Source organism: Plectropomus leopardus, chromosome 6 (assembly GCF_008729295.1).
Source record: "Plectropomus leopardus isolate mb chromosome 6, YSFRI_Pleo_2.0, whole genome shotgun sequence".
Taxonomy (NCBI): domain Eukaryota; kingdom Metazoa; phylum Chordata; class Actinopteri; order Perciformes; family Serranidae; genus Plectropomus; species Plectropomus leopardus.
This window is the reverse complement of record NC_056468.1, coordinates 7,054,339-7,067,493: the sequence shown is the minus strand read 5'-3', so window position 1 is coordinate 7,067,493 and position 13,155 is coordinate 7,054,339. Positions and strand designations below refer to the sequence as shown.

The 13,155-nt window shown below is 40.5% G+C and overlaps 1 protein-coding gene across 5 annotated transcripts in view; it reads left to right on the top strand.

Annotated features, from left to right (window-relative positions):
* add2 (adducin 2 (beta)) overlaps nucleotides 1-13,155 on the top strand; it is a 30,058-nt gene that overhangs the window by 3,877 nt on the left and 13,026 nt on the right. For 3 of the 5 annotated variants that reach the window (XM_042488469.1, XM_042488466.1, XM_042488470.1), the window contains exons 1-7: nucleotides 191-492; nucleotides 8,868-9,074; nucleotides 9,683-9,824; nucleotides 10,516-10,667; nucleotides 11,091-11,171; nucleotides 11,825-11,974; nucleotides 12,753-12,896. In XM_042488469.1, coding sequence (XP_042344403.1) covers nucleotides 8,919-9,074; nucleotides 9,683-9,824; nucleotides 10,516-10,667; nucleotides 11,091-11,171; nucleotides 11,825-11,974; nucleotides 12,753-12,896 — 825 coding nt within the window. In that variant the 5' untranslated portion in view covers nucleotides 191-492; nucleotides 8,868-8,918. Of the gene's footprint in view, nucleotides 1-190; nucleotides 493-4,440; nucleotides 4,537-8,867; nucleotides 9,075-9,682; nucleotides 9,825-10,515; nucleotides 10,668-11,090; nucleotides 11,172-11,824; nucleotides 11,975-12,752; nucleotides 12,897-13,155 lie in introns of those variants that run through there. The other 2 variants (XM_042488467.1, XM_042488468.1) reach the window with 2 other exon arrangements.

Here is a 13,155-nt window from a genome sequence, read left to right as displayed (position 1 = left end):
TTTTGTGTGGGTGTCAGTCTCGATTCAGATGTGACAAAATCACTTTAAATCTCCTTTTAACAATGTACAGGCTCTTCTCCGTTAGGACAGGAGGTGGCGCCTGTTTGATGGGATATATTTTGTCTTACTTGAATTGGGATCAGCCAACTAAACAACATTTATTGGACACATTAGATTCACACCAGGGCTGCATGTAGGCTTCAAGAAAAGACAACAACAAATGCTTTGCAAAGGCTGACTCTCTGTGTGAGTGGGAGCCCCTGGGTGTCAGACTGTGGACAGGCGTGGCAGTGGGCTGGTCCAGGCGCACCGAGCGATGCAAAACATCAGGGTCCACTGACTTGGTATCAGCTGAGGCCCTGAAATAGTCTGACAAAGGAGCCCTGGTGTTGCGAACCAATAGTGACAGATTTATTGTAATTAAAGCACATCTGCTTCCTGTGTGGGTGTGCCGCACCCGCACAGAGGACGCGCTCCTGGGGATGCACTGAGGTGAGGACACTTGCCTGCTAACGTTTCTATCGAGTTGTGTCGAACAATCGTGGTTTAAATGGCTGGGCGTGATGCAGAGTCCTCCCTGAGGCGTGCATCGGCCGTGTGTGCACGCTCTTATGGCCTGATGTTTAGCATGTTGTTGTTGCTCACTGCGCATCCCGCTGCCTTTTTACACGTAGATTGTGCTGTGTGCTTGTATGCACTGTTATTCTTCGGCACACGGCAGCCTCTCCATATTGCACATGCTTTCTCTTCTTCATTGTGCTCTGCAGATGGAGGCCTGTGGCGAGTGCAGGGTCCCTTATGTGCAGTTTGTGTCGGGCATTCTTACTGCAAGTCTGTGATGGCAGCGCTTTAAGCCGTGCAGTGTCAAATCTCCCTCATTAGCGTGCCAGCGATGGCTGTTTGTTATTTTACAGTAGCTCGTGTTGTGCGTGCTCTGGACGCTGAACAGGATTAATATGTGGGACATCATGAGCTCCTTAAGTCATTTGAAATATATATACATATTTGTAGATGCGCGTTTGCTACACGGGCAGAGCAGAGTGTCATTTAGCCGTCGCTGTCGGCCTCTGCATTTTGCGGGTGGCCATTAGCTGATCCTGGTGCTGATGCTGCAGCGCGTGCGAGTGTTGCTAGGCAGCCATGCAGAGCGCGGGCCGCTAGCGGGTGGAGGATGCTATAGAGCCATAAAACCATATTGTGCATTCACGTTGAAATATGAAGCGGTTGGTATACAATGTGGATCCTTGCACTCACATGACTATCTGATCGATAAGCCTGTCCTCTTCTTCCTCCCCCCATGTGGAGCAGGATGGTTGGGAGTGGATGCAGATTTTAATCTTTCTCAGCACAATGACAGACATGGGATGGATTCATCTCAGCTAGGGCAGTGGAGAAGTTGATGTTAAATTCTGTCAGTAGAATTTAGTTTTTATTAGCTCTTATCTAAATATGTATAAATGAAGTCTTTGATTATTTCTACTAAAATGATTGAGATAAGGGACTGTTCTTTATTTATCAGAGGAGGGGGTTGGCATGGGTGTGACTTAGTCTTTTGTTTTGTTTTTTACCCTCCTTGGAGCCACAAATATTTCTCCTTTAGCCTCCATGAGTGACTCAGGGAAAATGCATGACCCTCCCTCCGCCATAAATTAATTGTTAGAATTTAAAAACTTACTGTTCTTTGTATGAAAGTTAAAAGGTGAAGTCCTGGAGTTGAAAAAAAGAAACACACCATAACAACAGTGTATTCTTATCTGAATTTTTTTTTTTTTTTTTTGATGTGTCAGGCAGGAATGTAAGTTTGAGATTCGTGTGAAATCAATATAAATGCACCTGAGTGTACGCAATATAAAAGTAAACAAAGTTTGATAGCTAACTGATGGCCTGCTCTTTAATTCTCAAACAGGACAACACGTAAGATCTAAACAAGTTGTTTTTTTTATGGAACTATAATGCCAAGTCAGATTTATTTATAGAGCACATTTAAAAGACAAAAAAAATATGACAAAAGTGCTTCACAAAGAGATTGAGAAACACTGGAATGATAAAATGAATAAGCAAATATAAGAAGATAAATGAAGGCATACAATACTGCCATAAAATCTGAATACAAAAATGACATTGCATAAACAATAAAATAAAATACTGGGAAAATATTTACTCAACACAAAAATTACATGAATAAATAAAAATAAAATAAATGTAAAATTACAAGTAGGTATGATGGGTTTAGAAAGTAAAAACGTGCTTTGTTTGTAAATTATTTTTAAATGGGTTTAAACATGATCACAATTATTCACCTTTAGATAGCTTAAAACTAGTGACATAATTGGTTGGGATCCACAGACAGCCATTATGACATAAACCTAATGAAAGGGAAGCCAAAGAAAATCAATCCTGAGCTACTTAGGTAATTATACCTCTATCTGCATCTCTGCTGCTGCATGTGAGTGCTCAGACACAGACCTCCTAAAACCACTGCATGTGTGTAGATTAACAGCAGTCAATACAGACGTAGATGTATATGTAAAGATATTGTAGAGCAAACTTAGAAAACGGGTGGTTGAGTTCACGTCCTTTGAATGTGCGCAATAAGCCAAAGATCTCAGTCTTGCAGTAGAGCACAGCAGCATTAAATGTGTTGATCGGTGAAAGATACACAGCAGAAAGCAATAGCTATGCAATACTGAAATTCTGCTTTTACAAGAAGCCAGCTCCCCCCTGTGTGCTAAGATTTTATGCAACAAAAGCAAGGTGATGATGCAGCATGATCTGCCATCACAGTGCGAGTAAGGATAAGAGCAGGAGGAAGTGATGGTGGGCCAGCAGCCAGATCCCCATGTCTCCCCTCAGTCATTAGGACCCTCCCTGGAGAGAGAGGCTTTCTGTCTGCTGCCTGTCAGCAGCTGGGCCCCTGATACCCCCTGAGAGAGAGAGAGTCATATACACTGTGAACCAGCCTCTATTGTGAGAGAGCTACTGCCTCAAATTTAGGCTGTTTTAGACTGAGTAGCTTAACATAAGAAACATTATTTAAAAAATCCACATGGATACATTTGGATGAAGTGAGATTGTGTGATTGCTTAGAACTGAACATCAAATTAAAAGGGAAACAGCAGCTATTGGAAAAAGAAATATCTTAGATTCAGTTGTAAGTAGAGTTCAGTTAGTGCTTTCGTGCACTGGTTCGTTCCCAACCTTGGGGTTTTAACACCCACTAAGGGCCACCAAAGCTTCAAGGGAGAGCTCAGGACCTTCTTAATTTTAACCCTTTGAAACCTGATCAAACTGGTTCTTTTTTTTTCAAGAACATAGCTTGGAGGTAACAAGTAACTTAACAAGACATGGCCCAAAAATTAGCAAAAAATAATTAAATAATGTATGTTTGTTTGTCATCCAAATTGCTCACTTTATGCAAACTTTCTGCAGTTACTGTTCACCTTGATTGTGCAGTTTATCAGTTCTTTGGTGCTGTTATTGTTTATGTGCATTAAATATATCATCGTTGTCAGGCACAGCCTCATATCTCCACATTTCACTATATACATAAATATATATATATATATATATATATATATATATATATATATATATATATATATATATATATATATATATATATATATATATATATATATATATCGATTTAATTGATTTTTTTGGTCCCCTTCTATGTCTGTCAGTGGGTTTTACCATTTCTCAACCAATGAAATGGTTTTTTTTAAATGTTTTTTATGTATAAAAAAACCCCTGTCTCCATTGGATCCTTTTAAAAACACAGTGGGTTATTTTTCGAAATCCTGAAGAATAGAAATTTCAGAGATAAGAGGTTTGTCCCCATACATCAGCTTTAAAATATGAAATATCCATAAAACCTGTTACATAGTCAGGGGTTGTCAGCTGGCAAAATGATAGGAAAGGGGAACCTTAAGGAAAAACATTCAAACTAGCTCTTTAGAGTGTGGCTGATTGTTGTTGGCTATAGCTGATGTAACATTTCAGTGCTTTTGAGCACAGGCCGATATTGTCGGGTTAAAGTGCACAGTTTATCCACAAACTCCATTAAAGGTTTAGTCATCTGTCAGAGTCTCTCGTGTGTAACGCAGTGAGCTTTGGACATACACATGGATGTGATGTCAGTCTGTTGTGCTGTTGTGCATCTGAAAAGCGTGTCCTGGATGTGAATGCATGTGATCAGGGATGCACAGCTGGTGATGCTACAGTAATGCAAGTAAGTCATTGAGTCAGTTAGTGAGATGTAGCACAGGAGAGAGGGCGTGGTGTGTCTGGGACCTTATCTGCTCCCTGCAGCACTGTGTGCGTGCGTGCATGTGTGAGCTGAGTGTGTTTCAGTCGGGGAGTGGCCAGCTTCTCTCTGAAGATCCTTACGGTAACTCTTTACCCTTTCTCCAATTACCAAGCCGTATCACTAGCTAACTTCCTGTCTGCATGTGAGCTCTGCTAATGCTGCATTTTCCAAAGCTGTGCACTTCCAGCACCCAGTGCCCTGAGGAATACAGCATCCTTAATGTGAGGGTAGGTTTTTCATCTAAATACTGCCGTTTGGAAATACAAATATTGTTTATTGTTGTCAATAGGAAACTCTGTTCTCATGGTAATGCAGGATATCGAATTTGCTTGGGTTTGATTGTACATAAGTGAGAGTATTGATCGAACTGACAGTTGTTTAAGATTTGATCTTTTTTGCTGGATCTCTTCGTAGTTTGGGCTGATGGGCAGGGCTTTTGTTACCCCTTGAGGCTCAGAAAGAGTAAACGCTATTCTGAATGCTGATCTTCTACCATTTGCACATTCACTTACATTTCTTTGTGTAAACCATGACAACAAAGACTTTTCATGCAAAAGAGAGGGATGACTGGTTGCTCTGTAGGCTATGATCAAACTTAGGTCAAACACTTGTGTCAGGTTCTCATGGAAAATGGGAACTAACACGATAAACAGGCAGGAAATCCAGGCACTCCAAAAATGTGAAACAAGAGGAGGAATTACATTGCAAAGCCTTTTTTTATAGTGGCTAAATCATTAAAAAAGCCAACATGTTTTGACCACTTTAAAACATGATTTAAAGCCCTGATGAAGACCAACAGTGGTCGAAACATGTTGGCTTTTTTAATGATTTAGCCACTATGAGAAAGGCCTTTTCATGTAATTCCTCCTTGTTTTTCACATTTTTGGAGTGCCTGGATTTCTTTCCTGTTTATATGTTTTCATGCAAATTACATAATGACTGCTGCTTTAGGAGCATGTGGCCTATAAAAGAATATAAATATAAAAGAATAGTTGTTCTTTTAAAACTAAGTTTCATAATATATATATTTTTCTCAATCATTAAGTCATATTTGCTCCGTCCCTGTTGTACTGCACTCTTACCTCAATTGCTTGGCGACGTATTACAGGAAGTGATGACTTGAAACATTTTTAAAATACAGAGTGTGTCCATTATAAAAACTAAAAAAAACTTGCGTCTGGATCCAGCGTGGAGCAACATGCAGCTTGTTGTCTGCTGGTCAGTATCATGTTTGCCATCCGCCGGCACCTTTGACTCAGCCTGTCCTGCCATAAGAAAGGGACGGTTGAGCTGCCACAAATTGCTTCATTATTCCAATTAGTGGGGACGTGCGATTTCTAATGTATTTCTGATTCATGATGTGTCATGATGTGCCTTCAGGCTGATCTCCAGAAGTTTCTGAAGCTGAACCTACTGTATTTCTTCTATTTTGTAAATGGACTGCATCTTGTTAGTAATTTGAAGGTTCAAGAATTCAAACTCTGGGTAAATTCAGCTCAAAATCGCTTTACCTGCCATTGTTGCTCAAAAGATTTCATTTGATAAAGTGTAGTTGTCACTTCATGCGATAAATTAGGCGGAGTGGTCGTCTGAGTAAAGAAGTGAATTTTGCAATCATATCCAGCCACACCTAGCTTTAGACATGTCCTGATACAAAAGTCAGGGTTGCAAAATCTAGATGCAGATGGAATTCTCTTATTTACAAAGCTGTTCTTGGCCTAGTTCCAGCATATTTATGTGTTTACAAAAAAATGAAAAAATGGCTGTGCTCTCTGTTCAGAGAACTTGCTCTTATTGTCTAGGGTTCATACAGAGTTTGGCAAAATAGCTTTTATGTATGCAGCTCCATATACTATGTGGAATCTTCTGCAGGAAGACTTAAAGCTGCACTCCTTTCCTTGAGGCCGTTTCAAAGCACTGTTGCACGACTTTTGTATGTCATGTTCTGCATGTCAATGTCAGGGTGTATCTTCACTGGTCTTATGATTGTCTAGTTTTTATGGTTTATTTCTAGCATATATTAACATACTTTTTAGTCCTTCCTTGTGGTAACTGCATTTAATGTTCTTTTTTATTGTTTGTGTTGGTGGTGTATATTTTGATTTTGTATTGGTCCCCTCTTAAAACAATAAATTACAATTTACAAGTGGCCCCCAAGCAAAGCAAGTTGAGTGTCCCTGCTCTATGGCATAGTACTTAATATACTTGATGCATATTTAATGTCTTTTAACCCAAGGAATCCTTACATCAAAGAGAGACGGAGCAGGGCCCCTCTACTGCATACTATATCGTATTAACTTGAGATAATTCCCTGAATATGATTTGGGTCTGCACCCATTTCCACTTTGCTGTACTTTTGTCCATGCTATGACGACAGCAGTGCATATAGATGCAACAGCCTGTAGCTCCTCAAAATCCTTGCTACTATTTTGTTATATTTTTCTATTTTTTCAAAATTATGGCCCCTTCTGCTGAAGCACGACTTTTCTGCGATAGAGAATTACTTGTCAACATCAGGAAAGTTGTGTGGAGTTTGGACTGAATGCAGCAGACCGCGAGAGGATCCCCAACAACGGCATAAACTAAGTGGTCAGTCAGACCAGAGGGGAGAAACAAAACCAAAAGTGCCGGATGAAGAGAAGGAGGAGAGCCGGCATCAGGGTAAGGATGACCCAGATTGGATCGAGAGCTGTTCCTCTACCAAGCCTTCTTCTGGCTAATGTCCGGTCGCAGGAGAAAGTGGATGAGATGTGATTTTGGCTCACTCAGCAACAGGAGATCAGAGACTGCTCTGCGCTGACTGCACTTTTGCCAATGGTCTCTGAGGTCGACGGTGTGTCACCGTACACATAATAATAATGATAATACAGCTAACTGGACATTATGTGTCAATACAGCACATTGATAAGGCATTTGCTAGCTCACATGATTGCACAAAGACTCATGGGTAACAGCTTGCATATCCCCAGGACCTAAAACCGGAAATGAGTTAGGGTTTAAGTACTCCTGGTTCCCTTGTCTCAAATGGTTTTGGGTTTGGGAATAGGTTTTCGGTTAAATGCTTGATATAAGGTCTCTGTTAACAGACTTTCAATTTTTCTTTTAAATGGCATAAAATATCATGCCATGTCATATATCAGCAAATACCCCACTCTTGAATTCTGAAGCTTTTATGCATCTTAAAAAAGGTGGTTACTTACAAGTGGCTAAATAAGACTACAGAATGTCATCAAGCAGAACGCAGCTTTACAGCCTTGTTGTGGTGGCGGAGTTAAGTGGTGCGACGTGGCGTACCGTTAGCTTTTCACTTGTGGTGATTGCATTTAGGCTTCAAACCTGAGAAGTGTCAAGTAGTGTTTATTTGTAAAGGTTATCTTACTAAACAGAACTTGTAAGTTTATATGTTTTGAGAGCTAATTTGGCAACTCCCATGCAGTAAGTCTGGGTACTCATGGTACCACACACAGTTTCTTAATAATTTCCAGTACAAACTCTGCCACCTGCCTACTTAGTAGTATCACATGACCAGCCCAGTACACCACGACTTCCACTGGCTTTCAGTTAAACAAAGTATAAACTTCAAGATTCTACTCACCACCTACAAGGCCCTTAACAACTGGCTCCCCCTTTCTCTCTGACCTCCTCCACCAGCACGCCCCCTCCTGATGCCTCTGCTCTGCTGATTCCAACCTCCTGCAAATCCCCAGGACCAAGTGCGAAGCATGGGTGTCAGAGCGTTTTCAGTCGCTGCCCCCTCTCTATGGAACTAACTACCAAACCACATCAAAAATGCCTTAACACTTTCAACATTTAAAAAGGCCCTCAAAACCCAAATTTTTAGATTTACCTTCTTAAGCTACACCCCTCATATTCTTATTAGTTGATAGTAGTTGATTTCATGTATTCTACTGCCTTTATTGGAGAATTTTACTGCTTGTTTTTATTTATTTAAATTAGGGGTCAACAGATATTGGTTTCTCAGGACTGATTCTGATACTGATTATTAGTGGTTAATGAGACACATAATTGATATTTGAAACTGATATCCATTTTCAATAAAAATGAAAATCTTTCTTTCAATATTTAGAATTTGGACTGTAACAAACCTCAACACAAAACTTTGCTTAAATGCTTTTAGCAAATGTTAAATCATAAGTGAAACATTCAACATCAAGTACAAGTTCCCAGCAACTTTTTAAATAAAGTCAAGTAAAGATTGTAATTTAAAAAATGAATTTAGGAAATAGCTCTCTGAGTTTTACAAAGTAAAAGTTCCTCCAGCGCTGACACTTTCTTTGCTCTTTTTATTAAATTTATCATTGATCATTAAATAAAATGGTGTAACAGGCAAAACGCCAAAAATCGGTTCTAATAATCAGCGAGGCCGAGATCCTGTTGACCCCTAATATATATCTGACACTCTGTAAAGAATCTTTGAGGACTTTCACAAACATGATGTTAGTCCGATGTATTATTATGATTGTTATTATGATTATGATAGGTCTGTAAAAAACACTGTTTAAGCAGCATTTATAATATTTACAGTCTTTCTTTACAGTTATCTCCACCCAGCGCTGTTTGTAAGACACCCATTGCAAACCAGTAGAAGATGAGCAAGTCCCCCACCCCCAAAGGCACCCCGGTGCAGCGCAGCCCCAGTGATGGGGTCCCCGAGGTCCCCGAGGTCCTCCAGTCTCCTCAGCATTCCACACCCAGCTCCGGACCCCAGCATAAGAAACGCATCTCCAGCCTCCTCCAGAGTCCGGTGAGAGGGCTGTTCGTCTGTGTGTGTGTGTGTGTGTGTGTGTGTGTGTGTGTGTGTGTGCGTGTGTGTGTGTGTGTGTGTGTGTGTGTGTGTGTGTGTGTGTGTGTGTGTGTGTGATTTATTGCCTCAGTCCTCTTCCTCTCTCTGCGTCTCTTCTCCTCTCCTCTCCTCTCCTCTAGATGTGCTTATCTCCTCACATTACAATAAGTCTGTTCTCAAGAGCCACTTGACAGCTGGAGCTGCAGTCAGTGCTGAACTCATTCTGAATGACTGTGTGTTTATGTATATGGGAGGGCAACAGTGAGGCTGCATGATGCCAGTGAAGTTGTGTGTGGAGTGGAGAGGCTGTCCATGAAGTGAAAGGACTGATGCAGAGGCTGACTCATTAGATATGCTCACTCACCTTTGCCCTCGTAGTGTAGGAGTGTGTTCGAAGCCCCCGTGAATTTTGATGTGATTACAGCATCTTTCACATTATTCTTATGGAGTTTTTCTTGTCCAACTCCTACACACTCAGTATCACAAGAAAAGTGAAAAGTTTTGTAACGTGTGGTCTGGTTCTACGTGTGTGTGATAATATGCATAAACATCTGTGTTTGTGTGTGTAGTCGTTCAGGGAGGAGCTGGATGTGCTGATCCAGGAACAGATGAAGAAAGGTGGCAGCTCATCCAACCTATGGGCACTGAGACAGCTGGCTGATTTCATGGCGTCACACGGCTCCCCGGCCGCCCTGCCTGTCTCCCCTTCTAGTACGTGCGCAAGACTTTTTAATAAAGCTCTGATGTAATCAGTAATTTAAGGGGGGGGGTCATTAGTTTTTTTTATTGCTCATTGACCTCTTCCAATGTTTTTAAAAGAAATCAAGCTAAATTACTACGGTGTCAAAGGGTTAAACAAATTAGGTGAGTTCTTATTTTCCACATAAAACTTCATTCACCTCTCGTCTGACGTTAATAAACCTTCCTTATAAACCTAAAATATCTTTTGTGAGAAAGGTCTGTTGCAGTGCCACTGAAGATTATATTAAGGTTGTAAAAAGTGAAGTATATACTGACACCGTCCACAGATTTGCAAAGTATGATTATTTTTTTAAAAAAAGGAAACGGGTGTAAAAATTTGACGTCAGTGTGGATGAAGACTAATTAACTGGAGACGATTAACTAGTCCACAGAGAGAAAAGGATAATATTGTATTTGTGCTATTGTTTCATTTGTATTAACATTAAAGGCCCCATGCACAGGGGATTTTTCAGTCATTCTTGCTGATTAGACCTCTGCTTAGGTTGATGTTTGGCATGTTGATGTTTAATGTTTACCTTGAAAGGAATCGATGAACCACCCTCCTGCTTATTTATCATTTGTGTCTTCAGCCTATCATCTTCACTGCTCTGTCTCTGTCTCTGTCTCTGTCTCTGTATGGTGTCCTCCCTTCCTCCCGCAGACATGATGATGGTGACACCCATCAACGACCTGCAAGGCTGGGAGCCCGGCAGCATGGTGAAGGGGGAGAGGTTGATGCGCTGCAAGCTGGCCAGTGTCCATCGCCTGTTTGACCTGTACGGCTGGGCCCAGATCAGCCGCACCTGTCTCACTGTTAGTCCCACTATCTTTTCACACAATTACATAGCTGACTTATTGTTTTTGTCCTTTGTTACGAGGAAAAACACATACTGACTGAACCGACTTTGTCATCAAAGGGTTAAAGCCCATTATGAGTGGTTTTCTGTGGAAGTGTAGCTCATATCTGAAATGGATGGAGTTGATCAGGCTGGTTTGGTGCAAAAGATATTAGAGGAGATGATTTATTTGACAGAAGTCTTAAGGTACTGTAAGGGTAATATCCAACCACGAATAGAGAAAAAGCTGTAAATTTATTAATGAATAAAATCATCTCAATGTTTCTATGTTTCTGTGCTCTGTTTCAATATATTTAAAGTGCAATTAGAGCAGAATTTAAGGAACATCTACTTTCATTATCTGTGTGTCTTTACTAACATCCCTCTTCTTCCCTGACAGCTGCGTGTCAGTAAAGAACAGGAACACTTCTTGGTGCTTCCAGACGGTCTGGCCTACAGTGAGGTCACTGGATCCAGTCTGGTGAGTAACGCTCATCACAGTCAGGAAAAAAGGCCAATTTATATTTTCTGTGTCCGCAAGGGTCCACTTTGGTCCGTTTGATGTAAAAGTCGTCATCCGCCCACTGGGGCTGCGTGGAGATCTATGGACGTCCATGTGCACACTTAAAATTTGTCACCTGTATTGTGACTGATGCCGCAATACAGATGCAAATGTAAACATAACTGTGTCACTGGGGAATGGAGGGGAGGTAAAAGAAAAGGAGGAAAGCAGGAAAGGAAACGAGAAGACATGGTTTAAAAAAAGTGTCTGTGTAGGCATGAGCAGAAAGATATTTTTTTTAAATTATTTTTTAAGGATCTTTCTATTCATTATTGTTGTTGCTTTATTTTTTTTTTTTTTTACCTTTTATCCAATATCTAATACAATATAATTACTTTGTTGACTCTGTATTTGATTATATGTATGCACTAAATTGTGAATAAAGAGTTAAAAGAAAAAAAGAAAAAAATTAATAAATAATATTTGTGACTGTGCATGCTCCAGTCATGGATATATATATATATATACAATCTATTATATAATATATTCTGTTCTCAGCTATTATATATAAACTAATAATTAATCAGTAATTCATTCATTAAGACATAACCTGCTTTTATATGGGTTTCCAGGTAAAGGTGAATATCCTGGGTGAGATGGTGGAGAAGGGCAGCACCAACCTGGGCGTGGACACAGAGAGGTTCAGCCTGCACTCAGCCATCTACTCGGCCCGGCCAGATGTCCGCTGTCTGCTTCACCTCCACACACCTGCCACGGCTGCGGTGAGTCAGCCTGGGTTTATGCCAAAGGACAGGTTGGCATTCTCTCACAGCTCTGTCCCCTCCTGTTTAGAGGACACCACTACACTGCTGCTGGTCACATCCAGATACACACAGAAGAATGAGGGATTCATCAACAAATATTCATCCTTTTAAAGGAGTAGTTTGGATCTTTTTTAAGTGGGGTTGTATGTAGTACTTATCAATATTGTTTTTTTATTTGCCAGCCTGGAGCCCTACTGTGAACCTGTAAATGTTAAGTACCTCAGAGTTTTATGTTATAAATTATAGTATGAGTTCCCAACATTGAGAAACTGCTGGATGCTAACTTGCATATGTTGTGAAATTTGCATAATTTGCATAAATACACAAATACATTATCAGTTCGCCAGTAACAGTGTGTTTAAATTTTAGCTTGCTGAACACAGGAGCAATAACAAACAAAATAACTGATTGCAGCCAAAGACAATATTAAATCACTGATTTTCTAATTGGAGTCTGGCTTTAAAGACAACATTGATGGATATAATGGCTTTAGTTCCACGTTGGAAAGCACTGCCTGATGGCAAGCTAAAGCGGTGAAAATACAAATATAATGTACACTTAAACTGATATTGAATACTATCTAAACTACATATTTTATTGTACATATTTTAGGATATCATTCAATAGTTTTAACAGTTGCAGCTTTGTCTTGCTCTGTTTGAGTCCAATAACATTAGCTGATAGTCCAGCTGTTTAGTAACCTTTGCTGCCATGACTGACGGCTAACCGTCTCCAGGTTTCAGCTATGAAGTGTGGCCTCTTGCCTCTGTCCCATGAGGCTTTGCTGGTGGGCGATGTGGCTTATTACGACTACAATGGAGTCATGGAGGAGGAGGAGGACAGAGTGGAGCTGCAGAAGAGCCTGGGGCCGACCTGTAAGGTGAGCAGAACGCCAGAGAAAAGACATTTGATCTGAAACGTGCATATCATTGCCTGATTGAGTAGTTATCGCTACGGTGCGTCCCACTTGGCTTGATTCAGCTTTCTGAGTGAATGAATAAAAGACAGGAGGTGATGTGGTCTTACACTGGATTAATTATTGAAGCTGCTGCTGCTTGGAGGCTAAACTTGAGAGTGTGCCCAGCTTGCAGGAAGCGTTCCCACAACACTGGCTAACATTGTCTACAAGATGCAATCAT